The following is a 27,912-nucleotide window of genomic DNA, read 5'->3' on the forward strand; positions in this document are numbered from 1 at the left end:
ATGGCTGTGCCCCTGCCAAGTCTTGGGAAATCCGTAGATTAGGGCCTAATTCCTTTATTTCAATTGACTGCTTTCCTAATTTTACATGTAACTCAGTAAAATCGTTGAAATTGTTGCATGTTGCTTTTATATTTTTGTTCAGCATATATTGAAATTAGTTTCACTGCCCTCTGCTGGACATGTGGGCAACATTATCAGAAACCCATAGGAATTGGTTGAGCCTTGAGCTACAGGAGCTACATTCAGGAACCCACCAACACTGAGTGACGGAACTCAGATCTAAAGATGTATTCTAATTTAACATTGGCAATACAGCACAGTTTTGCTTTACAGATAATTTCAATGAAAAGACACTTGTGATAATAAAGGTGTTTTTCCTTTCTCTGTAATATTTATTTCATTTTTAATGCGACAACACTTCCAAATGCATATCGAATTCAAAATGCATTTCACTCTGTTGCTTGGATCAGAAAAAGGACATTGTTTTTTATAGAAAAGATTTTACAGAATCTATTCTACTCTAACCTTCAAAACAATGACGATCAATGTTCAGTGGACAAGAGAAAGCAATTTCACGGTCTATACATCTGTAAACCTGAGAAAATATATATATACCATAGAGGAAATGATAAAAAGTTGAAAACATTCAATACTAACAATATTTTAATCTAATAGGTAGTATACTTTCCAATAGCCAACCTTCATGGAAGGTAATAAAGTCGTTTTTATTTGATTACAATATGATAACATGCAGACAAGCATTAACAAACAACAATATTAACAATGCAAATTATTAAGCCCAACCCTACACATTGAAATAATGATGCATCATGTGTCATATATGTACTATTTTGGTTTTACTGAGCACATGCAAGACAAAAACATGCTTTCATCAATTAAAATTAACAACAAAGGCCAAATAAAAAAATACCTGCTTAATCTTAAACAAAGGTTTTTAAATAAAACAAAGAAAAAAACTGATAAGACTTGGATTATTTTAATTTAAAGTAAAAATGTTTGTTTTTTATACACACATGAACAAGTATAATGTAGGACATGACTACAGACATAGGAACATGTCACTTCTAACAAGGTATTTTTCCTTCAATGCTATGATTAGTTTGGTGAATTCATCTGATTGAAATAAATAACAATATAAAGTGGGCATACTAGAGCTTGAAAACAGACCACACCAATTGTTTGTTTATGAATGTGTGTGTGTGTGTGTGTGTGTGTGTGTGTGTGTGTGTGTGTGTGTGTGTGTGTGTGTGTGTGTGTGTGTGTGTGTGTGTGTGTGTGTGTGTGTGTGTGTGTGTGTGTGTGAATTTTGAAATCATAACGAGCTGTCTCTGGAACTTAACCCTTAGATGCAGACCCTGATTCTGGGAGGCATTTTTTTACTTTGCCAATCATCTTGTTACAAAACATTGTTCACAACCATTTCCATTTGTACAACTCTTTCCTTAGAGAAAGCACAGCTTTTCCAAAAATACAATATAGAATATATCAACAGCAATTAAAACAACAGATCAAATGATTTTAAGAAAATGAAAACAGGATAACAATGCCTTCCCAGACTAATGCCACCGAAAAAGTGTTAAGTACTCCAGATCCGCATTAAAGGGTTTAAGCACACATCTGCATATTTTATCTATTTACGCCAAATGTCACGAGAACAAAAAACAAACAACAAACATATGACATTTTTCTATCTATCAGTCAAATTAAACAGGAAAATCCCTCGGTTTGCATGAATACACTCACATTCAGAGGAAAAGTGGGGTACAGTACTCAACATGGAACCCTTTTACATTAGCAGAAAATGAAATTAAAAAGAGATCAGAGTCACATCGAAGCATATATTGTGAGGTGCATTGTGGATAACTGATGTGTGAATCAAAATGAATTCACACATGAAGGAAGAGAGCAGTAAAACTGTATGAGCAGGGAAACAAACACACTTCGGATAAAAGTTCAGCTAGTTTGTCTGACAAAATCCCCAAAGTATTTACAAGATCAGGGCAGTTAGGTGTTGGTGTTCTGTTATACTGTCTTGCATTGTAGATTACATTCACATATCTAGCTAAATATCTTTCACTACACCTTCCAGTCTTCAAGGGCTCTACGCTTTCACACTAAACTGTGGGAATAATACTTTTACTTTGTAAAAGTAAGATAACATGTATTGTCCATTCATCACACAGCTCTGGTAGTTCTACAGGTGTAGTTCAATAGGTGTAGGTTTTGTGAGCATCCGAGGGGTGTAGGGGTGGGAAAGCCGGCTTTAGGCCCCATCTGGTGGCTAAACAACCCATTACAAGGTGTGGAATCTCTCCACAGAGACTTAATTGACTGCAGCTGCACATCTTGTACAGCTGGCTGCAATTAGGGCGGCAGAACATGGGGAGGCAGTGGCATTCAGAGAGGGAGAGAGAAAGCCGTGAGGAGGACACACCAAAGTTTTATCGCAAATATTGGACCAGTTTGCACCCAATGCCGAAGGTTTGAAGTTCTCTCTGCCCTGGGGTAAAATATTATCTTCCCCAGTGACTTACGTTTATGTTCAGTTGCTGACATAAGGGCCAGTTGTTGATTTTGATTATTGGCCTCATTTCTTTGTGAGAACATTCTTTTGGGACATGAAGATTCCCCAAGCTACCTGTGAACCCTTTATTGATTTAATAAATCCTCTTTGAGTGCTGAATTGCCTTGTCTGAATTGCCTTGTCGGTTTTGCATTACCACACATGTGACACACTCCTCCATCTACGGAGTTGTTACACTGGTGGAGAATGTGAGTGTCCCCGTGTGGTAGTGAAACCTGAGACAACCATTTAGACAAGTTATGGTGCCCTGTAGGCTGTGAGGACAGGGTTTTTTAAGTCGGTTTTTACAAGAGAAAATGCTGCTGGCAGAAGAATGGATGTCAAGTCCCTCAACCTTGAGGTGGTTGGCGACGGAGGGGACTAAGCACCACACATAAGGGAGCTCTGAAGGTAGTCTTGAGTTTCTCACAGGCCATAAATAACTCTCGGCTCCCGGGTGGCGCAGCGTTCTAAGGCACTGCATCTCAATGCAAGAGGCATCACTAGAGTCCCTGGTTCGAATCCATGCTGTATCACATCCGCCCGTGATTGGGAGTCCCAAAGAGCGGTACACAATTGGCCCAGCATCATCTGGGTTTGGCCGGGGTAGGCAGTCATTGTAAATAAGAATTTATTCTTAACTGACTTGCCTAGTTTAGTAAAGGGGCTCCTTGTGGATCCAGAAATCACTGCAGCTATCAGTGACATGAAACATTTTGCTAGAAGACTGAACAGTGCTTAGCCAGACGTAAGTACCGCCACCTGTGGCTGTAACAAAGAAGTGCCAGCTGATACTTCAAGGGGGAAGGCAAAGGAAGAAGTGAGCAGATGCCTGTTAGCGGGCAGCAAGGGCACGAGGGCCTCCCTACTAGATGCTGACCAGGCCAAGGAAGCCTTCAAGAGGCAGTTTGAAGAAGAGAAGACCAGCAAAGAGGCCCTGAAGGAGCGTCTGTGCGCCGTCCTACAAGAAGAGCGTCATGGCCTCAAACGGCTCCATGAGAAGTCAAGGCAGCTGGCCACCTTGCAAGAGGAGACTTTCAGCAACAGGAAGAGGGTAACCTGGCTGAAAAGTCAACTGAAAGAGAATCAAGTATGGTCCTCAGCCTGCAGGAGAAGTGCAGGGACCAAGGGGAAGAGGTGAGAATGTAAAGATGTTGTAGTGACTTTGGAAAAGGGGTCACTGTTCTGAATCGTGAACATTTATCTTAAAGAGGTAGTTCACGCTGCCAATGAGCAATCTGAAAAGCTCATGAAAAGTAATGCTCGGCTCAGAGGAAAAGCTCAGGTGAGAAGAATTAGAGGCAGGAAAGCTGCAGCTGAAGAGGGTCCTGGAGATCTCTGAGGTAGCTCACGAGTGTGCAGAAAAGGAGCATAGGGAGCAGGTAGCCAGCACCCAGAATCTGATCTGCCGGCAGAGGGCAGAGCTACAAGGGGAAGCCCAGGCTTCCTGTTGGAAGAAAAGCTGCACCCCAGTTCAAAACGAACAGGGGTTTCCACAAAGGTGCTGGTAAAGCAGTAAGAGCAAGCAGACCGAGCAGGAACTGACATGAGAAGCAATGAAGAGGAACAATGTGCAGGCCTGTCTGGAAGAGGAGCAGGCAGCAAGAAGGCTTGAGCAGGAGGCAGTGAAGAGCCTCATAAGTGAATTGAAAAGGAATGAAGAGATGGCAAAGAAGTCAGCGATGGAAGCCAAGCAGAGAGTGGTGGAATTGATGGAGGAGAAGATGTCCCTGGCAGGAAAAGCCTCTGAATTGCAATCATAAGTGGAAAACGCAATGAGGTTCAGTAAATGCAGGATGTCGTTCACAGGCTGGAGACATCTAATATGGCCTCGAGGGCCAAGTGGGAGCAGATCTTCTTGTTGCTCAAAAAGGAGCAGGAGAGGCTAAGTAGCCTTGAGGTGCAACTGCGTGAAAAGCATCAACACAGCCATCTGCTGAGGCAAGTCCTGGACTAGGGGGGAGACGGAGCTCTGGTGGGATCAAATCCCACTCTCCATTTCAGGGGACATGTTTGCTCCTTCGTGTGAGTTGTTTACCCACACCACTGAACATCCCCTTGACCGAAGAGAAAACAGCCTGTATGTCCAGAACCCATGGTCAGAGAAGATTAAAGGAATCCCGAAAAAGAAAACCTGGACCAGAGCATGGTTACACAGAGGGTTCCCAGGACAACCACACCAACAAGAATGTCAGTCCAAATACATTCCACTGATGACTCTCCCACTTTGTTTTCCCCAGAAGAGGTTTCAAGGTCCCCTGATGGTGAAGTGGTGACAGGGAGATGGCGGTCCAAAGGATTCAGCAGCGACCAGGGAAGTTCCAGTGCTCCAAAATCAAAAACTGGTGGGGAGACTGGGGTGAGCCGGTAGAAGGGCACTACCAGCCAAGAGGGAAGCAGCCCAATACTCTGGTGAGTGAAGTTTCGTCATGAGTTAAGAGGTCTGAAGGAAGGTTGAATTGTGATTCAGAAGTGAAGAGGTTTAAAGTCTGAAGTGTCTAACCATGGTTGACGTGAGTCTTCTTTCCAAAACCCAGAAGACAGAACTGCCAGCAGGTGGATCACTTGCACAGAAGGCAGTGAGACAAAGAACCCAACAGGGCGGTTGAGGCAACTGGCTCACACTCAGGTCAAACCTCTGACACGACGCAGAGGAAAAAGTTACAGCCAGAGAAGAAGAATCCCCTTTAAAGACAGGAAGAGGCCAAGGAGGCAGTGGAGCTCTGCCAGTCATCCACCCAGTCAAACGTGAATGGAAGAGCTACAAGACATGGGTGAGCCTGACAAACCAACTATGTTACTGAGCCTCCCCAGGAGTGGTGGAGTGTTGGAGAGTGGGCCTGGGAGTCAGAGGGCCTACTATGGTCAGGCAAGTTCATTAAGATGGATGATGGTTATATGGTAACCCAAGACTTTGCCAAGCTCTTGGTTACCAGGGGGCCTCAGGGAGAGTCTTCCAACTCCACAGAAACTGGTCAACTACCATCAGGTACACCACCAGGGGACAGCGAGCCCCACCTTTACCATGAGGTAAAGGTCCAAGACGGCACTGTGGTGGTGAGTATGACCAATGAAAAGGGATGTTCAGAAATGGAGAAACCTCAAACTCCTGGCATGGACCTTCAAATGTTCTTTGACCAGAGCTGAGGCAGGTGGCATGCTGTCGGGGTGATCTATTTTGAAAATGTTGAAGAAGCATGGTTTTCCAAGAAGGGCTGGAGGTGACCAAAATAAATGCCCTGTGAAAGAAAAGGGGCTTGAGGGAAAACTGAGGTAAAAAAACAAACATTTCTGAACATTTCTGTGATAATAACCCAAGACTTTGCAGAAACCCTGAGGCCCAAGTGGAAAAAGGCGAGCCGCTGTCATTCAAAGGAGAACGGGAAAGCTGGTGAGGAGGCACAGACGCATGGAGGTGAGAGCCTTCCCCCTCTCAATAACCAGTTATCGTGTGTGCCCCAGAAGGTGGCCGAGAACCAAACCCATGAAAAGGGTGAACCATGGAGATGACGAACATCAACCTTTGTTGTATGACCCCTAGAGGTCCAGGGGTGTACCTCCATGGCCTTGGATTAGATGCCTGGTCAAGAGTTGACTTTATCGGGGCATTGGCCTGTACAAACCACGAGTTGAAGCAGGGATGGGCGGTGTGTGAGCATCTGAGGGGTGTAAGGGTGGGAAAGGCCGGCTTTTGGCCCCACTTGGTGGATAAACAACTCATTACAAGGTGTGGCATCTCTCCACAGAGACTTAATTGACTGCAGCTGCACATCTTGAACAGCTGGCTGCAATTAGGGTGGCAGAACATGGGGAGGCAGTGGCGTTCAGAGAGGGAGAGAGAGAGCAGTGAGGAGGACACGCCTAACCATTGGACCAGTCAGCACCCAATGACGACGGTTTGAAGCTCTCTCTGCCCTGGGAGAAAATAAATCACTGTGAAAGAATACTATTACATTCAGTTATTGCCATAAAGGGCCAGCTGTTGATTTTGATTATTGGCCTTATTTTTTTTTATCTGTTAATAAATCCTATTTGAGTGTTGAATTGCCTTGTCTGTCTCTTGGTTTTGCACTACCACACATGACACACTCCTCCACCTACGGAGTTTTAACAGTTTAAATGTGTTCATACAGGTAAGCTCTGGTAGTTCTACAGGTGTACAGCAGGCTTGGTCCAAGTGGCCACCGCTGGCTCCGTCAAGTCATCATGCTGCTCAAAACATAAAGGGATAGAAAACAGTTCAGTTTCAGCAATGTCAACATTTCTGGGCTAAATCTGATCTGACTTTCTTGTCATGGGAAAATATTGAAACAAGCCTACACCTGGTGGTCTCTAGGAAGACATTACTGTTTTGTTGAGATTGAAAGCTGAATCCTGACGTGGGATATAACAATATCTTTTAGGTAAAACATCCCCTTTGATTATATGAGGTATTTGCACAAATGTTCAAATATGCAGTAGGATTGTGTCATAGTGGAGAAAATGTGTGAGGTTTGATAAGGAAGGGTTAGAGACTTACCTCAACTATCTGTGGTGGGTACGCATGAAGATCTGCGTGAGCGGTTACACATGTTCTTCTGTAAAACCGAGGCAAAACACAAAGATAAGTCAATAACAATTTTTTTTAAACTTCTAAACGAGAGCAAACCAATCAGTAGAACTACACCACTTCATAATATGGTAGCAACATAAGAGCTGTGATCCCATCCTATCCTGTCTATAAGAAGTGAGTGGGTGCCCTGTACCTTTTCATGAAGACGGTGATGGAGGACTGCATCAGAGAGCCAAGGATGTCTCAACGCTTCAGAGGCACCTATCCTCCAACTGCAGAAAAACACACACAAACACACAGATATATATACAAACAGATGTAAAATGTCATAGAAGAAAAATAGATTTTAGATTTTTAATTGCAAAATATACAGTATACGTGGTGTAACATACTGTGCCTCAAGAAAGTATTCAGACCCCTTGACTTGTTACAATACAGCCTTGTTCTAAAATATATTCAATAATTGTTTTCCTCATCAATCTACAAACAATACCCCATAATGACAAAGTGAAAAGAGGTTTTGTTAAAATTTTGGCAAATGTTTTAAAATGAAAAAACAGAACACCTTATTTACATAAATATCCAGACCCTTTGCTATGAGACTTGAAATTGAGCTCAGGTGCATCCTGTTTCCATGATCATCCTTGATGTTTCTACAACTTGATTAGAGTCCACCTGTGGTAAATTAAATTGATTGAACTTGATTTGGAAAGGCACACACCTGTCTATATAAAGACGCATCTGACAGTGCATGTCAAAGCAAAAACCAAGCCATGAGGTCGAAGGAATTGTCCGTAGAGCGCCGAGACAGGATTGTGTTGAGGCAAAGATCTGGGGAAGGGTACCGAAAGATTTCTGCAGCATTGAAGGTCCCCAAGACCACAGTGACCTCCATCATTCTTAAATGGAAGAAGTTTGGAACCACCAAGGCTCTTCCAAGAGCTGGCCGCCCCGCCAAACTGAGCAATGTGTGTGTCCAAACTTTTGTGTGTGTGTGTGTATTACTTTCTAACCCTACCACCCCTCCTCTAATTGGAGTAAAGTAGTAAACAACAATGCTTAGGCCTCTACTTCCAGCTTATACATACTATATACATTTCATGGACACAGTCTATTTTATGATAGTTCTATTTTGTTTGTTTTTACTCCTGTCTTTCCTCTACCCTCAACCTCCCATTTATTTCTGATGTCCGTCTGGTTTGATTTCTATTTGCCATATCTTTCAAACTGTGCTCTTAACAAAAGTTCATAACCCATATACATTTCACGAACACACTGTTTTACATTAGTTATCTTGTTATTATTTGTTATTAGTTTTAACCTTCAGCTCCATTCAATGTGATAACTGTTTTTTACATTTTTAATACATTAGCAAAAAAAAAAAAAAATGTTTTTGTTTTGTCATGATGGTGTGTAGATTGATGAGGGAAAAAACAATTTAATCTGTTTTAGAATAAGGCTGTAACGTAACAAAATGTAGAAAAAGTCAAGGGGCATGAAGACTTTCCGAATGCACAGTATTTTGAAATCAAGCAGATGTATGATACCTTTTATTGATGATGAGGAGTTTGGAGATGAAGTCTTTGGCCTCCTCTGAGATGTCTGTAAATTCTGCCTCTTCAAAATTCCACTGGCAGGCCAGAATGTTATTCAAAGTCTCATTGTCGTCGTCACCTAGGAAGGGACACAGACCACTTAGCCTGTGGAAGAAGAGGAAGAGTCTTTATTGTGTGTGTGTGTGTGTGTGTGTGTGTGTGTGTGCGTGTGTACGTTTGGGCTCCTGAGTGGCGCAGCGGTCTAAAGTCACTGCATCTCAGTGCTAGAGGCGTCAATGCTATGGGAGTTCCATAGGGCAGTGCACAATTGGCCCAGCACCTTACGGGTTAGGGTTTGGCCAGGGTAGGCCGTCATTGTAAATAAGAATTTGTTCATAACTGTCTTGCCTAGTTAAATAAAGGTTAAATAAATAAATGAGTGTGCATGTGTACTCACAGCATATATGTAATCACTCCCAGGCTCCACATGTCGGTGTTGAATGACACAAAGTCGTAGTTGACAACTTCTGGGGCCAGGAACTCTGGGGTGCCGAAATTTATTCGTAACTTCTCTCTGGGCTTGTATCTAGGGGGAATACATGCTTATTTTTATTGGGAATCTATCAATACAAATACAATAGTTTAATGCTGCATGCACTGATACATCATATATGATATACAATTATGCTAATTCAAGTGGACAATTCATGTGAATATGAAACCTACTTTCTGGCAAGTCCAAAGTCGATGATCTTAATTTTATTCGTGACTCTGCTCACACATAGAATATTCTCTGGCTGAAAAAGGTGAAACAATAGCAAGACAGTAGTATATAGAAACCATTGTTGCCTGTTGTGTACAATCTGATATGCTATCAACAACATCAGTGGCTATGGAAAACAATGACCTCTGGCACATTAACACTGATCTGAAGCAATAAGTATATATATTTTTTGCTCACTGCCCCTATCAAACACAGTGTGGTAGTCTACCTTGAGGTCCAGATGGAGGATGTACATCTTGTGCATGTGCTGCAGGCCCTCACAGATCTGCCTGATGAACAGCACCGTGTCCAGCTCCATCAGAGTGTAGTTCTCATCGATGATCCTGTCAAAGAGCTCCCCTCCATCCACACTACAATCACACACACAAAAACACATTAGGATGCTGCAGAAACGTATGAAGCAAATTGCACAAAAACAGGACTTGATCTTGGGGTTGCTAGGAAGTAAAGACTGTATGTGCCATGGTCTGAATCAGAAGACTCAAAATGCTGCTGTACTTTCCTGAACACATTCACTATCATTTAATTTTATTCAAGTTTCCTCAAAATCCATTTATTTAAAGATACTACAAGACAGTGCACTGACCTATCGTGTATTCTCTATCTACAGTGGCATCATGGCATAAAAATGATGTCAAATGAATTTAAGCTTAAAGATGAGGGTTGAGAAAACATTGTGGGAAGAAACAGACAGCGAGGCAGAGAACCATAGACATACACTACATTACAAAAAGTATGTGGACACCTGCTTGTTGAACATCTCATTCCAAAATCATGGGCATTAAAATGGAGTTGGTCCCTCCATTGCTGCTATAACAACCTCCACTCTCGTAGGAAGGCTTTCCACCAGTGGAGGCTCTTTAGAGGAGGAAGGGGAGGACCATCCTCCTCAGTGAAATTTCATAAAAAATGTAATTGTAAAACATTTAAAAAGTTATCCTTTTTAGATAAAACTATACTAAAAATAATCACATCACCAAATAACTGATTAAAACACTACTTTGCCAAGAAGGTCTACAGTAGCCTCAACTGCTGTCTGTAGGGTAGCACGATGGTGTAGCCAGAGGACAGCTAGCTTCCATCCTCTTCTGGGTACATTGACTTCAATAGAAAACCTAGGAGGCTGATGGTTCTCACCCCCTTCTATAGACTTACACACTAATTATGACAACTTCCGGAGGACGTCCTCCAGCCTATCAGAGCTCTTGCATCTAGTACTGAAAGCATAAGCTTCAGCTAGCTAGCACTGCAGTGTATAAAATGTGGTGAGTAGTTGAATCAAAGAGAGAGAAAGGCAATAGTTGAACAGTTTTGAACAAAACAATTTCTTCCAAAATGAAGGACAAGCACTTTAAGCTTCACTTACTGAGCTAGCAAATGCAGCTAGCTAGCCCCAGACCATTATTCCTCATCCACCAAACTTTACAGTTGGCACTATAGATTGGGGCATTTACTTTTGTATATATAGTGTACAATATAATGCTGATATGTTTTATTTAGTTCTGTGGAGGGAACGTACTATTCCAGCACCAGGATGATGTCGTTCCTGGACTCGTAGGCAGCGTAGAGCTGGATCAGGTTGGCGTGGTCCAGCTGGTTCATGACCGTGATCTCATTCTTCACCACCTCCTACATGCCAAACACACACCAACCCCACAATGAGAGGTGTCAGATGTTCGCTTACAGCTAGCAAGCAGTGTACGGCTCTTCTATTCTGTGTCAAATTTAAAATGTATCAGAAAATGAGGAAGAAACATATTCCCCGTCCATCCACTTCTTTAGAGTGAAAAGGTTTTTAGAGTGTTATGTTCAGATGTCTAATTCCACATTTAAAAAAAAATAATAATACAGGACGTTCGCACTCAAAAAGTATTTCAAAATAACTTACTTTTTCAAGGAAGCTGCAAGGTGTGTAGAGGTTTTTTATATGCATGCAAAACGCACATAGCCTTCGAAGATACATTTTTAAACCTTAACAAGTGTAGTTTATTCAGTTTATATTCCAAGTACATTTACTCATTAAGAATTAGTACCTTCTCTTTCTGACTCCGGGCTTTGATGATCTTGGCAGCCAGGGTGAGACCCGAGGAGTTTTCCATGCATTTGTGCACCTGGCCAAAACGACCTCTAAGAGAGAGACGGAAAAATAAGTAAGGTGTCTTCAGTTTCTGACTCGTTTTCTTTTTTATAACGTAACCTTACTCCCTCTCCCTCTGACTAAGAGTTGGCACAACGATCACCTGTAAGTCACTAATCCTATAATGTTACTCATCCAGGTAATATGTCCCCTGAATGGAGGGGGATTGCACAGTCAGAAGATGAACTACTTGAACTATCAAAACTATTTCATCAGTATGTCCTCGGAAACTAAATCAGTTCTCCTCCAATACAAGAAAGTGATATCATTTTGTGAAGGTATTGTATTGTTCATTTCTCCTTTATTTCATTAAATGAGAGTAAGGGTCCTCTCTTTGAAAATGTAGATTAACACTTAGAGATTAGCTCCCAGCTGGCAGTGGGGGTATGGTTTCACATACCCCAAAGGCCTTCAGTAAAAATAACTGCCCTGACTCTGGAGTTATGAACCAGGGGAGAGGAGAAGAGAGGAGAGGAGAGGAGGGGAAGGTTACACAACTCAACATGGTTGAGGACCTCTGTTCCTCTCTGTCTATGATTTAGGTGAGATATAATTTGTTCCATGAGTTTGGTTCCAAAAGACAATGGAGAATCGACTTATAATTGACAAATGTATAATAACTCAGTACAATATAGGAAAGAGCTCGATGGAGAGGAGTCGTTGATGGCCTGTGCTCTCTGGGGAGCGATCGGCCTAAGCAGGCACTATTTTATGTTACTCTTTGGAACCTCACAATGGTCACAGCGGATGGATACAATTATTCTTGAATTTGAAGTTAAACAGTTGAAAAGTCATTTCAAATTTTACCTTGTGGTTCAAATCATTATGTATCGCTAGGAACAGGATAGGTACACTTACCCTCCGAGAACCTCTGCTCTGTTGATGGTGTAGAAGTTGCTGATCTGGTTCGGTTTGGCTGACACCATCCGATGGTTGAATGGAGCCGGAGGAGGAGAGCTTTTATCTTAAAGGAGATATGATACAAAATGATTTCATTTTTAACCATTTAACCATGGAAGTCACATAGAGATTGACATCTATTTTTCAAGTGAGCCCTGGCAAACAGTAGCATGGAGGGGAAATAGAAGCTGTATTGTTAATCAGTTAGCATGTGGCTCTATTAATGGTCCTGTGCTAACTAACACACTGTGGTAAACATGAGAAAGGAGATGTTGGTTATGCAGACTACAGTACTCTCCTACTTTGTTACTCCTAGGAAGCATGCTTTTTTATACCCTAATTCAATATTATTATGAATATTTTCTACAAAAAGAGAAAGAATAGCCACCATATCAAACATCTATTGGACTTCATATCAGGACAAATCCTAATATTTGTTTGCGTAACTCAGTTTTCCACTGAGATTAATGTGTGATTTATGGAATCGTTGAGTTGAGTGTGCGCATTTCAAGTTCCTCCCTCAGTACTTATCACCTTTCCCCCAGACTTAAAGCCACAGTGCCCCATAAAAATGCTGGTCCTCACCAATGAAGAACTGTTCCCCAGTAGACTGCCTGACTTCTGTAGACTGATCAGGCTTCTTCTCTTTTCCCATCCTCTCCTTCAGTTCCACACGGATATCCACCCCGTCTGCCTTGAAGATGCCCCATCCCTCATCCTCATCCTCTGGTCTTTCTCCTTCCTCTTCCTCCTCCTGCCTCTCCCCCTGCTCCTTCTCCCCCTGCCTCACATATTCCTCTCCTGCTTCTCCCTCCACCCGACTCTTCTTGTGGTCCTCCACTCCCAGGTCTTCCTCCGCCACGCGACGCTTACTGCTGGTGCTGCACTCTTCAATCTGGTCCTGTTCTGCAGCTTCCAGAGACTGAGAGGAGGCACTTCTGTTGTGGACTTCACAACTGGAATAGACAAACATAAACTCAGCAAAAAAAGAAATGTCCTCTCACTGTCAACTGCGTTTATTTTCAGCAAACTTAACATGTGTAAATATTTGTATGAACATAACAAGATTCAACCACTGAGACATGAACTGAACAAGTTCCACAGACATGTGACTAACATAAATTGTATAATGTGTCCCTGAACAAATGGGGGGGGGGGGGTCAAAATCAAAAGTAACAGTCAGTATTTGGTGTGGCCACCAACTGCATTAAGTACTGCAGTGCATCTCCTCCTCGTGGACTGCACCAGATTTGCCAGTTCTTGCTGTGAGAGGTTACCACACTCTTCCACCAAGGCACCTGCAAGTTCCCAGACATTTCTGGGGTGAAAGGCCCCAGCCCTCACCCTCCGATCCAACAGGTCCCAGATGTGCTCAATGGGATTGAGATCCAGGCTAGTCGCCTGCCATGGCAGAACACTGACATTCCTGTCTTGCAGGAAATCATGCACAGAACGAGCATTATGGCTGGTGGCATTGTCATGCTGGAGGATCATGTCAGGATGAGCTTGCAGGAAGGGTACCACATGAGGGAGGACATCTTCCTTGTAACGCACAGCGTTGAGATTGCCTTCAATGGCAACAAGCTCAGTCCGATGATGCTGTGACACACCACCCCAGACCATGACGGACCCTCCACCTCCAAATTGATCCCGCTCCAGAGTACAGGCCTCGGTGTAACGCTCATTCCTTTGACGATAAATGCGAATCCGACCATCACCCCTGGTGAGACAAAACCGCGACTCGTCAATGGAGAGCACTTTTTGCCAGTCCTGTCTGGTCCAGCGATGGTGGGTTTGTGCCCATAGACACTGATGTCAGGTGAGGACCTGCCTTACAACAGGCCTACAAGCCCTCAGTCCAGCCTCTCTCAGCCTATTGTGGACAGTCTGAGCACTGATGGAGGAATTGTGTGTTCCTGGTGTAACTCGGGCAGTTGTTGTTGCCATCCTGTACCTGTCCCGCAGGTGTGATGTTCGGATGTACCGATCCTGTGCAGGTGTTGTTACACGTGGTCTGCCACTGCGAGAATGATCAGCTGTCCATCCTGTCTCCCTGTAGCGCTGTCTTAGGTGTCTCAAAGTATTGACATTGCAATTTATTGCCCTGGCCACATCTGCAGTCCTCATGCCTCCTTGCAGCATGCATAAGGCAAGTTCATACAGATGAGCAGGGACACTGTGCATCTTTCTTTTGGTCAGTAGAGTCAGTAGAAAGGCCTCTTTAGTGTCCTATGTTTTCATAACTCTGGCCTTAATTGCCTACCGTCTGTAAGCTGTGAGTGCCTCCACAGGTGTGTGTTCATTAATTGTTTATGGTTCATTGAACAAGCATGGCAAACACTGTTTATACCCTTTACAATGAAGATCTGTGAAGTTATTTGGATTTTTACGAATTATCTTTGACATGACATGTCCTGAAAAAGGGACGTTTCTTTTTTTGCTGAGTTTATTTTAGAAATTAGTGTGTGTATTTGAAAGACAGGGATCACAGAGTGAATGGTACTGAAGTAGAGAGAGAAATAAAGAGAGAGAATGAGAGGGACAGAGAGTGAGAGACAGAGAACGAAACAAAGAAATACATAAAATAAAATAAATAGGAAGGGATTGAGGAGGGTAGAGGGGATACTCTACCTCTCTGGAATAGAGCCAGTCTCTCCTGGAGCTTCAGGGGAGGGTGGGAGAGGAGGGAGATCCTTAACTGACATATCAGCAGCTTCTGATGGGCCTGCACTGTCCTCCTCCTTTTTGTTCCCCTCTCTCTCCTCTGCTCCTCTAACCTCCTCAGGCTGCTCTGTGATTTTCAACAGCTCTTCCTCTCGCTCCTCTTCCTTGAACTTCAATTCACTGAGGTGGTCTTCCTTCTCTTGCTTCTTTATGACCTCCTCTTCCTCCTTCCTCTCCTCCACTTTTAGTCCATCTCCTGCTGCCTCCCTCTCCTCAGACAATGACTCCTCTTCGGTCACGGGGGCCTTGGGGCCCTTGAGGATCAAGTCCAGCAGGTTCGGGCTGAGGGACCCAGTCTGTGATGACCCCAAACCCTCTGAGGCCCTTCCAGATCCAGCCTCCAGGTCCAAGACGCCATCAGGGGTAAGCTGCTGCTGGTGACCTGATGATGATCTCTCTGCATTCTCCCTGTTGAGCTTCTGAACCTCCTTTAGCAGCAACGCCTGCTTCCTCAGGGAGATGGTGTCTGCATTGGAACAAACAGAATGGGCAAGGGGATACAGTTATAATTAATTCAACCACCTGCATGATTTTCACTTTAGTAACTATAATCAGATGATTGCACAATATCTCAGAATGTCAACACACTCCTAGTATCCTCCTAAGATGATGGCAGGTGGTTGTCTGAAGTGTCAGTCTGATCTTTTTTATTCTCTTTGATGTTTTGGTTTCATGATGTACTTGTTAGCGCAATACTGTTGTTTACATCTGACAGGAAGACTGCTGTGACTAGCCGGTTGGTTATCTTTTGTGTGGCTCCAAGATAGTATCATTCAAGGAAGTCTATTTTCTTCTCCCGCTCTCTAAGCTTTCAGAACACATGTTGTTTACATCTCACATGTTACATGTTGTGAGTGCTGCTGTGTGTGAGTTAGTTTGTTTTGACTGGTAAAGGTCACTGTGTGTGTGTTGTACGGCTGTGAGCTATTGTTGACACATTTTAATGTACTGTGAACACCTGCTGTATCTGGGGGTTTCTTCTTCTGTGTTTTCAGACCTTTTGTGCTCAGACTGGACTTCTCCTTCCCATCCTTCCCCTTGTGATCTTTTGACTAAAGGAAGGGAAGAACGAAAGATAAGATCATCGCGTTCTGCATTGGTTTACATTTCAACATTCTTCAAAACAAGGTAAAATATGTATATTTCCCTGAAACCGCTACCACTATGTAATTACAATATTTACTGCACAGAAACTTCATGATAAACATGTTTTCTTCAAGTTTACACGTACAAAGTTTCCGCAGAGTTTGCGGATTGTGAGAAAATGCTTTGGTCCGTGGAGCTTCGTTGTCTTGTGACTGTGAGTGGTCTCCGGTCTACTAGGTTTGGGTTCACATTTAGTGGTTATCATCCCTTGAGTCCCTTTAGTGGCTTTAGTAGAGGTAGTTTTCTGTTAAGGAGACAGACAACATGGCAATGCTAGTTGGACAATGGTGAATGGTATGCAACATGAGATGGATTATGACACTGTTAGAGAGGGTAAGGAGGAAGGGGAGTGGTAGTGAGAAAGGTAGGTTACAAATGAACATGAACATTTGACAGTATGAAAAATGAAAACACGTGTTACAATATGTGAAATTAATCAAATGAATGACTGAATGTGATGTGATGTTAAAGATGAAAGGAACATGAATGTAACCGTCAAAACATATAGCCTAGCCTGATTGTTGTTTTATTCAAGTTAGCATCCTTGTACTGTATTAATACAAACTACAAAGCCAAACTTGTTTCAGTCAAAGCATGATGTTGACTGTCCACAGCAGATGTATAGATAGGTTGGTACATATGTGCGAGGCTGTGAATTTATACTTAATCACTTGTCACAGTGAGCGATGGAATGCAATACTGACCCTAAGCGGAGAAATTGCCCGCAACCAACCAAACAAGTCTTCTCAAACAGACTTCGAACCCGAGGGGCTACCCAGTACTATAGTCAACACTCCAGTCCTTTAATGAGCAGGTCAACATCTTAAAAAATGTCTCAAGGCGTGTTGTTGGTTGTGAGGTAAGCACTGATCAGTAGTAAGGCAGAGGAGATATTTTGAGGATGGGGATTTCCACAGTGGTACGATATGTGTGTGGTTTGATATGTGTGTGGTTTGTGTGGTGTGTGTGGGGGGGACCACATTGACAAATGTCTGCGGTAGACAGTCATCTCACACCTTAGAGATGAATGGAGATGGCCGGAGGCTGGAGCCACCGCCTGGCGAGAGCTCTGACGACAACGAGAATTCCTGGTGATCTGAGTCATACAGTAGCCAATAGACAATCACAGAGGTATGTATGCCCTTACGTGTGGACTTATATGACCCCTTAGTTGCTGTTTGAGTTCTAACCTCAAGTCAAGCTGAAAATGTCAAGTCTGTATCGTAGTTTGAGGTGTTGTGCTAGAACTGTGTTGAAATGGAAAGACCCTTAACTCACCAAATAAGGGTCTGAATACATTGCAATTATCAGATACTGCACCAGTACCTATTTACAGGACCGCTTTCCTAATTTCCTAGTACACATACTCTACACTACTATGCACCATGACGTGGAAACTCTTACACTACAATGTATCTCATTCACCATCTAAATGAGTTGGTCTCTGCTTGCAGGTAATAGACCCTGGGCATGAAAACAGATACCAATCTGGCATCCACCCTCATGCCAGTAATGGAACGGGATGATAACTGGCTTTGAGGTACCTATAAGTCCCGCTTAAGGCTTTAATAACAGAAAGTACTAGCCATTGACCTTCAGTGTCTCTGTGTCTAAGACCACTCTCAGTGTGTTACTGCTGGTCACATTGAATCAACAACTTAAAGTGCTTGTTGAAGTTGGTAGGAAGTGACTGGGACTTAAGCCTAGAGGATTTGGGTTTAAGTTAACCTTCTACAACAAAATCAGTGCTACTCATTGTGCTTGGACTACTTAACCCAGTGCACTGGACAGTTGACATTATGATTCAAATTCTTCTCTTTCTGTAACCTAATCAGTCCAGTACCAAATGCTTCTAGTTACTTCCCTAAGATCACTGAGTCGTTAACTAATTTCACATGCTTACTAGTACATACAGATGTAATATCTTAATTTGATCACTCTGTCGTCACAGAGAACTTTCCTGCGTAGCAGGAAATGCAAATGTATAGTACATGCAAGGTTTAACTAGGCTTAAAACATTTTTAATTTCCACTTTAGAATTTCAGACTCAACCCCTACAAAAATGTCCTTGAATTATAATCCACATAATAATTTACATTCCTGTTGATGCAGGATTATTTAACTGCTGCGAGACACTGTTCAAATGAAGATATTTTATTTTACTGGCCCAACCTTCCATCCCAAGTAGGACCGATCACCTGAATAAAGCATCTACAGGGTACAACCACTCCACCGGTAAAAACACAGTGTCCTATACAGGTCAATCATCTCCTGCTTATTTTGTGCCACTCACATCTGAAGCAGTGCCAGCGTCTGTTCCAGCCTCTGTGCCAGCCTCTGTGCCAGCCTCTGTGCCAGCCTCAAATGTAGCACACAGTGTGAAGAACAATCATTTACTAGACCCTTTAAATCAATGGCTGTTTGACACTGTTGCCATGACTGGATTTCTAATGAAGAGTTATGAATAGATTTATCTGAAACAATGGGGGATGCTCTGAATTGTAATGCATATATAGGTAACAGATATCAATACACATCACTGAAACCATAGTACGTCTACAGTATATCCACGCTGGGACCTCTCAACATGCTATTACAGGACTGAGAGGGTGAGAGAGAAATACCGCAATAGAGAGAAAGATATACAGAAAACAAGAGAGAGAGACAGAGAGAAAGAGAGAGTGGGGAGTCCTTACACTCAGCACCCCAGATGCCGGTGGCCACATTATAGGCCAAGGACGAATGTAGAATGTTGGCTAATGTACAGTATGAGCAGAGCAATAAGTGTATTACTGTAGGTGGTGAAAGGTGGGGGCAAATTTGAGTTGTTGTTGTTTTTCATATACCACTGTACTTGATTGTGAGGTGGTGGAATGTTCCCCACCAATTCCAACACTGGGTATAAGTGTCAAGGCTTTGGCTCCTTCCATACAATATGGTGTGCTCTGCATGGCACTATACAAGCAGTGGAGATCGCTATGTCCCAAAGTCATATTGCTTTGACACATCTTCCACCACTTCATGAGGAAAAACAGCATGAGCCAAGCCACAATCCTTCCTTAGGAAACAGATCTCCACTTGACTAGCCAGCTTTGCTGCTCTGATCATTTTCCTCTGCAGTGCCAACATCATAAAACTAAACCAAATCAAAAACCAAACATGGAAACATGGAGCACCTTATCTCCGAGCCTGAATACAATGTGCACATTTTTGAAGGACATGTAATTTGCAGGAGCATGAGGAAACAGTGAACCCAGCAATTCATCTAACCTACGTTGCCCATCAAAACATCCATAACTTCAATCCATTCTAAATTAACACCTGAACATAAGTGTTTTATTATTAAATTCACATGAACATAATCCAGAGTTTTGTTAAGTAAAGAGTTCATAAAGTGTCTTAATAAAGAATCCTTAATACAGTCTACATAGACCTGCACAAACACACCTCTTTGGTTAGTGCAGTTTTAGCTTCCAGTCTCACCTTGTCGGTCTTCTTAGTAACTGAGCTCTCGCTCTTTTCTGCAGACGATTGCCTCTTAACGTCCACCTTGCCCTTACTGTCTTTGGACTTGGAGGCCTTGTGTGCTGCAGGACGCATAAACATCATCTCCATAACCCGGGAGCTCTTCACCGTCTCCCCAATGAATCTGATGACCTGCTGGATGCTGAGGACCAGATTCTCCATCCCGTCCAGCTTCTCAGCCTGCTTCTCCGAGCGCTGGTCCAACGCCATCATGATGGAGCTCATCTCATGACACATCTCTCTCACCTCGCCCACCACACCTGTACCCTGGGTTTGAGCCAGGGGAAGAGTTAGGGCTCTTGCAGGTATATGGATCTCCTCGTTGTCCACCTTCAGAGTTTCCACGTCCCTTTCGATACCATCGATGTCCTGGGTTATTCCGTCCAGCCGATTGAGGACCTTCTCCTGGATGTTGATGAGCCTGTCCATCTTACTGCTCAGAGACTCAATGCGATTCTGAATGAGGTCCAAGCCGGCACCAGTGCAGTCAGTTAGGTTATCCATCGTGCTTGGCTTTCCAGGGGATGAGTTAGAGTTCACTATCTTTGAACTCATGACCGAATCACGTTAGGACACCCAATCGAGACAGAAAAAGGGTCACAGAAAGGTTGATGACCAACGTCCGACTGACAGACGGGACAACTTTTTTGAAAAACGCAGCCAGCCTTATCCCTATGTGCTCCTCTTCAACTGTACAGACAAGCTGATTTAACGAAGTATATGTGAATAAAATGCTAATTTATCAACAACAAAAATGAAGAAAATCAAACTAACTAAATTCAAATCCATAAAGAGTGAAACCAGAAAAATACAGCCAGTAACTGTCAGTGTAACCTGTGGAAACACCTTCAGAGTTCTGACTTAACAGACATCCAGTCGTGAGATTGTCCCTGTCTCTCACCTACTGCTTGACACCTCTGCTCTTCTCCTTACTGGAGGTGGTATTAAGAATGGAATAAGCCTGTCTACATAAATGTAAACGGCACAGCCGACGTCAGCAGGGGACCGGCCAGGGGGGCGGGGGGCTGTGAGAGGCCGTGAGGGGCAGCAGTTTGGCTCTGGAGGGGCTGTCAGACATCTGAGCGCCTTTAAATGTTAAGCCCACCACCGTAGCCACTCTCTGGCCCACCTGCCAAGTGTCAAAATGGCCAGTGTACACAGTTCCTCTCTCTGAGGCAGAGTGGAAAGTTGTCTGGGACGACGCTAGACACTTTGTTTCGTTTTTTACTTTATTTGCATGTAAATGGTAATAGACTTTTCAGTCTCACTTGGTTGTTTCACCATGATTAGCCTGAACAGGTGCTTACAGATGGAGAGGGGGGTCACTGACCTGTTTTATTTATAAGCGGTCAGGGACATTTTTAAGTCAACTCAAAATATCCAACAATCATGTCAAAAGTGCCACTCTCACAGAACAGCTGTGTTTGCAAAAAAGGGAACTGTTTAAATTAGATCCTTATTAATGACTGGCATAGTAATTAACAGCTTCGCAGTGTTTACGAGTGGCTGGAAAAATAATGATTGTGATAACATCAGGGAAATAACTGCATGTGAGTATTGAGTCTCAGTATGTAAGACAGTTGTACAGTGCATTCGGAAAGTATTCAGACCCCTTAACTTTTTCCACATTTTATTACATTTATCCTTATTCTAAAATTGACTTTAAAAAAAAAGTTCCTTAATCAATCTACACACAAAACCCCATAATGACAAAGCAAAAACAGTTTGTATACATTTTTGCAAATGCATACAAAATTAATAACTTGAGATTTGTTGAAGCACCTTTGGCAGCGATTACAGCCTCTAGCCTTCTTGGGTATGACGCTACAAGACTGGCACACCTGTATTTGGAGAGTTTCTCCCATTCTCTGCAGATCCTCTCAAGCTCTATCAGGTTGGATGGGGAGCGTCTCCATTTCAGGTTTCTCCAGAGATGTTCGATCGGGGTTCAAGTCCGGGCTCTGGCTGGGCCAATCAAGGACATTCAGAGACTTGTCCCGTAGCCACTCCTGTGTTGTCTTGGCTGTGTGCTCTCAAGGATGATCAATGGAAACAGGATGCACCTGAGCTCAATTTCAAGTCTCATAGCAAAGGGTCTGAATACTTATGTAAATAAGGTTACAAAAAATTATACATTTGCAAAAATTACAAAAAGTTATTGTGTATAGATTGATTTAAAAATATATATATTTAACTTTTATTTAACTAGGCAAGTTAGTTAAGAACACATTCTTATTTACAATGACAGCCTACGGGGGAACAGTGGGTTATGTCACGTCCTGACCTTAGTTCCTTGTTTATGTCTCTATTTTAGTTTGGTCAGGGCGTGAGTTGGGGTGGGCATTCTATGTTTTTGTTCTATGTTTTGTATTTCTGGTTTTGGCCAGGTATGGTTCCCAATCAGAGGCAGCTGTCAATCGTTGTCTCTGATTCAGAACCATACTTAGGCAGCCTGTTTTCCCACTATGGGTTGTGGGTAGTTGTTTTCTGTTTTGTGTTGCTGCACCTTACAGGACTGTTTCGTTTTCGTTTCACTCTCTTTGTTATTTTGTTTAGTGTTTCTGTTCCAATAAAATAGCATGAACACTTACAACGCTGCGCATTGGTCAGATCCTTCATACTCGTCATCAGAAGAGGAGGAAAACCATTAAAGGTTAACTTCCTTGTTCTATGGCAAGACGACAGATTTTTACCTTGTCAGCTCAGGGATTTGATCCAGCAAACTTTCAGTTATTGGCCCAGTGCTCTAACCACTAGGCTACCTGATGAGGGAAAAAAATATATTTAATCAATTTTTGAATAAGGCTGTAATGTGACAAAATATGGAAAAGGTCAAGGGGTCTGAATACCTTCCACATGCACTGTATATTGCTACGGAAAGCTCTTTGCTGGCTGCGAAACGGCTATAACTTGCGCCCACCCATTGAAGGAGCAAGAAAAAGGTTCAGATTGTAGCCTGTAGTCCCCTGGCTGAGAAAGAGCTTAAGGTCTTTAGCCTCTGTGCTTAAATAGGAGAAGGGTAACAGCCATGATAATACTGTGTCTCTCCTCTGACTAACACATCAAGTCAGATCCTTCCCACACCATCACACACACTTAGCCTACTCATACAGAGTTAAGACAGTTAAGGATACATTTTAACATAGGGCCTGGTAATTGGACCTCTCAACAGTGTACCCTGTAAACCTATCCAAACGTGCTTGATGAAGTGGTCCGTCTGGGACAAACTGTCATAAACTATAATACATGAATTTAACCTTTTACTGCACTGTGCTAAATCAGGGTCAGAGAGTGTTTATTTAATTATAAAAAATGTATGGGATATATCAGATTTAATATTGCAGATAGATTGTAGCTTCCACCAATATAATTGTCTGGATCATATCCAATCCTCCATATAGATTTTTTTGAAATATATACAGTACCAGTCAAAAGTTTGAACACACCAACTTATTCAAGGGTTTTCCTTTATTTTTACTATTTTCTACATTGTAAAATAATAGTGAAGACATCAAAACGATGAAATAACCCATATGGAATCATGTAGTAACCAAAAAAAATACAGTTTTATATCTTTATGTTTGAAGCCTGAAATGTGGCAAAAGGTCGCAAAGTTCAAGGGGGCCGAATAATTTCGCAAGGCACTGTATATATGTATAAAGTATTCGGCCCCCTTGAACTTTGCGACCTTTTGCCACATTTCAGGCTTCAAACATAAAGATATAAAACTGTATTTTTTTGTGAAGAATCAACAACAAGTGGGACACAATCATGAAGTGGAACGACATTTATTGGATATTTCAAACTTTTTTAACAAATCAAAAACTGAAAAATTGGGCGTGCAAAATTATTCAGCCCCCTTAAGTTAATACTTTGTAGCGCCACCTTTTGCTGCGATTACAGCTGTAAGTCGCTTGGGGTATGTCTCTATCAGTTTTGCACATCGAGAGACCGACATTTTTTCCCATTCCTCCTTGCAAAACAGCTCGAGCTCAGTGAGGTTGGATGGAGAGCATTTGTGAACAGCAGTTTTCAGTTCTTTCCACAGATTCTCGATTGGATTCAGGTCTGGACTTTGACTTGGCCATTCTAAAACCTGGATATGTTTATTATTGAACCATTCCATTGTAGATTTTGCTTTATGTTTTGGATCATTGTCTTGTTGGAAAATAAATCTCCGTCCCAGTCTCAGGTCTTTTGCAGACTCCATCAGGTTTTCTTCCAGAATGGTCCTGTATTTGGCTCCATCCATCTTCCCATCAATTTTAACCATCTTCCCTGTCCCTGCTGAAGAAAAGCAGGCCCAAACCATGATGCTGCCACCACCATGTTTGACAGTGGGGATGGTGTGTTCAGGGTGATTAGCTGTGTTGCTTTTACGCCAAACATAACGTTTTGCATTGTTGCCAAAAAGTTCAATTTTGGTTTCATCTGACCAGAGCACCTTCTTCCACATGTTTGGTGTGTCTCCCAGGTGGTGACCATATGTAGTGTAAAATGGTCAATCTTCCAATGATATGCCTACAAATACGTCACAATGCTGTCGACACTATGGGGAAACGACAGAAAGTCTAAGCTCATTCGTGACCCATACACAGCCATATAAGGACTCATCGAAACACAGCGCCTTCAAAATCTGGGGGTACTTCCTGGTTGAAATGTCATCTTGGTTTCGCCTGTAGCATCAGTTCTGTGGCACTCACAGACAATATCTTTGCAGATTTGGAAACGTCAGAGTGTTTACTTTCCAAAGCTGTCCACTATATGCATAGTCGAGCATCTTTTCGTGACAAAATATCTTGTTTAAAACGGGAACGTTTTTTTATCCAAAAATTAAAAGAGCGCCCCCTATATCAAAGAAGTTCCTCTTGGCTTGGTTTTTACCCTGACATGCGCTGTCAATTTTACGGACACAATCTATTTAGCAATAGTTATCCTTTGTTTGCTTTTACTTCTATCCTTCAGCTACCCTCAACCCCTCCCATCTATTTCTGAAGTCCATCCAGTTCTATTTGCCATATATTTTCAACTGTGCTGTTTCACAAAAGTTCTTAACCTACTGTATATGTATTTTACGGACACAGTATATTTTACATTAGTTATCTTGTTGTCATTAGTCCTACCCTTCAGCTCCCCTCAACCCCTCCCATCTCTCTCTTAACACCATCCATATTGAATTTCTACTTGCCATATATTTTTCAACTGTGCTGCGATGTTTTACAAAAATTCGGAACCTTTCTATTCTCATAGTTTCTACAGATTGTAAATTAAAGATAAAATGTTTTGCTAAAATTATTATTATATTATTGATCGATTGAACATGACTTTTCAAATCACCCAGTAGTGCTATCTGCAGAGTTAGCTCCAGGTAAATTTTGCAATTCTTCAATCATTCCTGGACCAGTGACCAAAAACAAGCTTCATATGGGCAGTACCAAAACAAATTATATGATTCTGTGTTTCTTGGTATTCTTAAACAAATCTACTTTGAAACAAAAGTATACACCTCACACACATGATTATGGTCTTAACAAAAATAAGACACCTCTGTACCATGTCAGATATAGAGTTGAAATGTATTACATTTTGAGTTTGCATCCCAATATTACACTATATACATCTCAGAAGACTAAAATACAACAACATTTTGACATAGAAACACCGGATTTTCAGATATTTTCTTTTTAAATAATGTTGATTAATTATGAAAAATATCAAAAGCATAACACCCATGAGGCCATTAGAGGGCGATTTGAATGCAGGAAAGCGCTACGTGAAAAATACTCTATCTATAGATAAACATATTATGTTGTTATTCATATATAAACTGAACAAAAAATAAACGCAATATGCAACATTTTCAACATTTTACTGAGTTACAGTTCATATAAGCAGAGACCTGAGGACACCATCCAACCTGGAACTGAGTGTGTAGTGTTTGGTCTGATGCTATTTTGAAAGCAAAGAAGAAAAATAAAGTACATTACAAAGATTTATTATTATTATTTAGATTTGTTGATATATTTTACTTTATGGGGACTGAATGCTGAGTTAAGGCTTCCAGGCTTGCAAGGACAGACCAGATACAAATTTAATTAGCACCAAGGTGTGAAGTAAAAGGTGTCGAGGCCTTTGGCCCCAACAAGTGGCAGGACCCTTTGAAGCACCCTCTGAAGCCCCCTCCTGCTGTTCAAAGACCATCCACTGGCATTTTCTACAAGAAATCTGACTCCAGAAATAAAAGCTTCTCCCAAGTGGGTGTAATACCTACTGCTGTTGCCTGCTGCTGGGGTTCCACCTGGTGATCTGTTCACCGTCGGCCCTGGCCTGGCTCCCCCTGTCTGGTACAGGTACCCCCACCACACTCCCCCCTCTCTCCAGAGCTTTCACTCACCTCCAGCACACACACACTGTTGGGGCGAGTGACTCTGAACTTACAATGGCTAGCCCCAAGTCGTTATATATATATTGATTGTATTACTGTCGATGTGCATGTACACCCTGGCCCATCTACTGTTGCTAGCACTATTCGGACTTGTGCTCTGATATCTGCTTCACTGATTTCTGCTCTCGTAAAAGCCTGGGTTTTCTGCATGTTAACACTAGAAGCTTATTACTAAAAATGTATCAATTGAAAGTGTGTGTTCACAGTTCCAATCCAGATGTTAACCTTTCTGGTTATATACTTTACAGATCTTACAAAGGTGGGGGAGTGGCAATCTTACCAAGGATCACCTTCAGTGCTCGGTTGTCTCCACCAAGTCTGTCCCCAAACAATTTGATTTGCTGGTTTTAAGCATACAACTTTCAAATAGCTCTTTGTTGACTATCGTCCTCCATCAGCACCGACCTGTACCCTACCTGCCCTAAGCTCTCTCCTGGCCCCTTACACTAAGCCTGAATTTGTCCTGCTAGGTAAGACCTAAACTGGGACATGCTTAAACCACCTGACAAAGTCCTAAAGCAATGGGACTCCCTAAATCTTTCTCAGATTACTCCAAACACCCAGAAAAGGCTACTCTCCTCAATGTTATCCTCACAAATAATCCTAATAGATATCAGTCTAGTGTTTTCTGTAATGACCATAGCGATCACTGTTTTACAGCCTGTATCTGTAATGGCTGCTTATTGAAATTACATTTCCTGATTTGTCAGACGCTTGCTGAAAAACTTTAATGAGCATGCCTTCCTTCATGAACTGACCTCTGTAAAATGGTACAGAATCAGCTTGATCCCCTCTGTCGAAGACGCTTGAACCTTCTTTTTATATATTTTCAGTGGTATTGTTAACAAACACGCCCCCATAAAGAAAATGAGAATTAAAAACAGGTTCAGCCCCTGGTTCGACCGTGATCTTGCAGAGTTACTCCACCCCAAGAATAGCATTTGGCGAAATGCTCGGCACACGCATACTCAGGCTGACTGGCTATTGTTCAGGAAAATGAGAAATAAGTGCACTCAGGCTATCCGGAAGGCTAAAGTTTGTAACTTTAAGGAGCAGTTCTCTCTCTGTGGGTCTAACCCCAAGAAGTTCTGGAAAACGGTTAAAGATCTGGAGAATAAACCCTCCTCCTCACAGCTGACCTTGTCCCTTAATGTTGAGGATGTGGTTGTTATTTACAAGAAGCACATGGCTGAGCTCTTTAATCACCACTTCATTAAAACTTATTAAGGCTCAAATCCCGTTAACGGGATCGATTTGACAACAGCCAGTGAAAGTGCAGGCCGCTAAATTCAAACAGAAATCTCATAATTAAAATTCCTCAAACATACAAGTATTATACACCATTTTAAAAATAAACTTGTTGTTAATCCAACCACAGTGTCCAATTTCAAAAAGGCATACCATGCGATTATGTTAGGGCAGCGCCTAGTCACAAAAAAGAGCCATTTTCCAGCCAAAGAGAGGAGTCACAAAAAGCAGAAATAGAGATAAATCACTAACCTTTGATGATCTTCATCAGATGGCACTCATAGGACTTCATGTTACACAATACATGTATTTTTGTTCGATAAAGTTCATAT

At 42.3% G+C, this 27,912-nt stretch overlaps 1 protein-coding gene across 6 annotated transcripts in view; it reads right to left on the bottom strand.

Moving 5' to 3' along the window:
• Nucleotides 1-357: 357 nt before the first annotated feature.
• Nucleotides 358-27,912, bottom strand: part of LOC139386520 (myosin light chain kinase 2, skeletal/cardiac muscle-like) — a 37,162-nt gene continuing 9,607 nt past the window's right edge. Inside the window, exons 1-16 of one of the 6 annotated variants that reach the window (XM_071132111.1) lie at nt 19,846-20,806; nt 16,448-16,606; nt 16,214-16,268; nt 15,124-15,682; nt 13,078-13,448; nt 12,451-12,556; nt 11,489-11,582; nt 10,975-11,084; nt 9,664-9,805; nt 9,398-9,468; nt 9,129-9,257; nt 8,684-8,836; nt 7,330-7,408; nt 7,104-7,161; nt 5,425-6,793; nt 358-5,269 (exon numbers count right to left, since the gene is read on the bottom strand). In XM_071132111.1, coding sequence (XP_070988212.1) covers nt 7,105-7,161; nt 7,330-7,408; nt 8,684-8,836; nt 9,129-9,257; nt 9,398-9,468; nt 9,664-9,805; nt 10,975-11,084; nt 11,489-11,582; nt 12,451-12,556; nt 13,078-13,448; nt 15,124-15,682; nt 16,214-16,268; nt 16,448-16,606; nt 19,846-20,442 — 2,682 coding nt within the window. In that variant the 5' untranslated portion in view covers nt 20,443-20,806 and the 3' untranslated portion in view covers nt 358-5,269; nt 5,425-6,793; nt 7,104. Of the gene's footprint in view, nt 5,270-5,424; nt 6,794-7,103; nt 7,162-7,329; nt 7,409-8,683; nt 8,837-9,128; nt 9,258-9,397; nt 9,469-9,663; nt 9,806-10,974; nt 11,085-11,488; nt 11,583-12,450; nt 12,557-13,077; nt 13,449-15,123; nt 15,683-16,174; nt 16,269-16,447; nt 16,607-19,845; nt 20,834-27,912 lie in introns of those variants that run through there. The other 5 variants (XM_071132110.1, XM_071132114.1, XM_071132113.1 and 2 more) reach the window with 5 other exon arrangements.

This window comes from Oncorhynchus clarkii, chromosome 28 (genome assembly GCF_045791955.1).
Source record: "Oncorhynchus clarkii lewisi isolate Uvic-CL-2024 chromosome 28, UVic_Ocla_1.0, whole genome shotgun sequence".
Taxonomy (NCBI): Eukaryota; Metazoa; Chordata; class Actinopteri; order Salmoniformes; family Salmonidae; genus Oncorhynchus; species Oncorhynchus clarkii.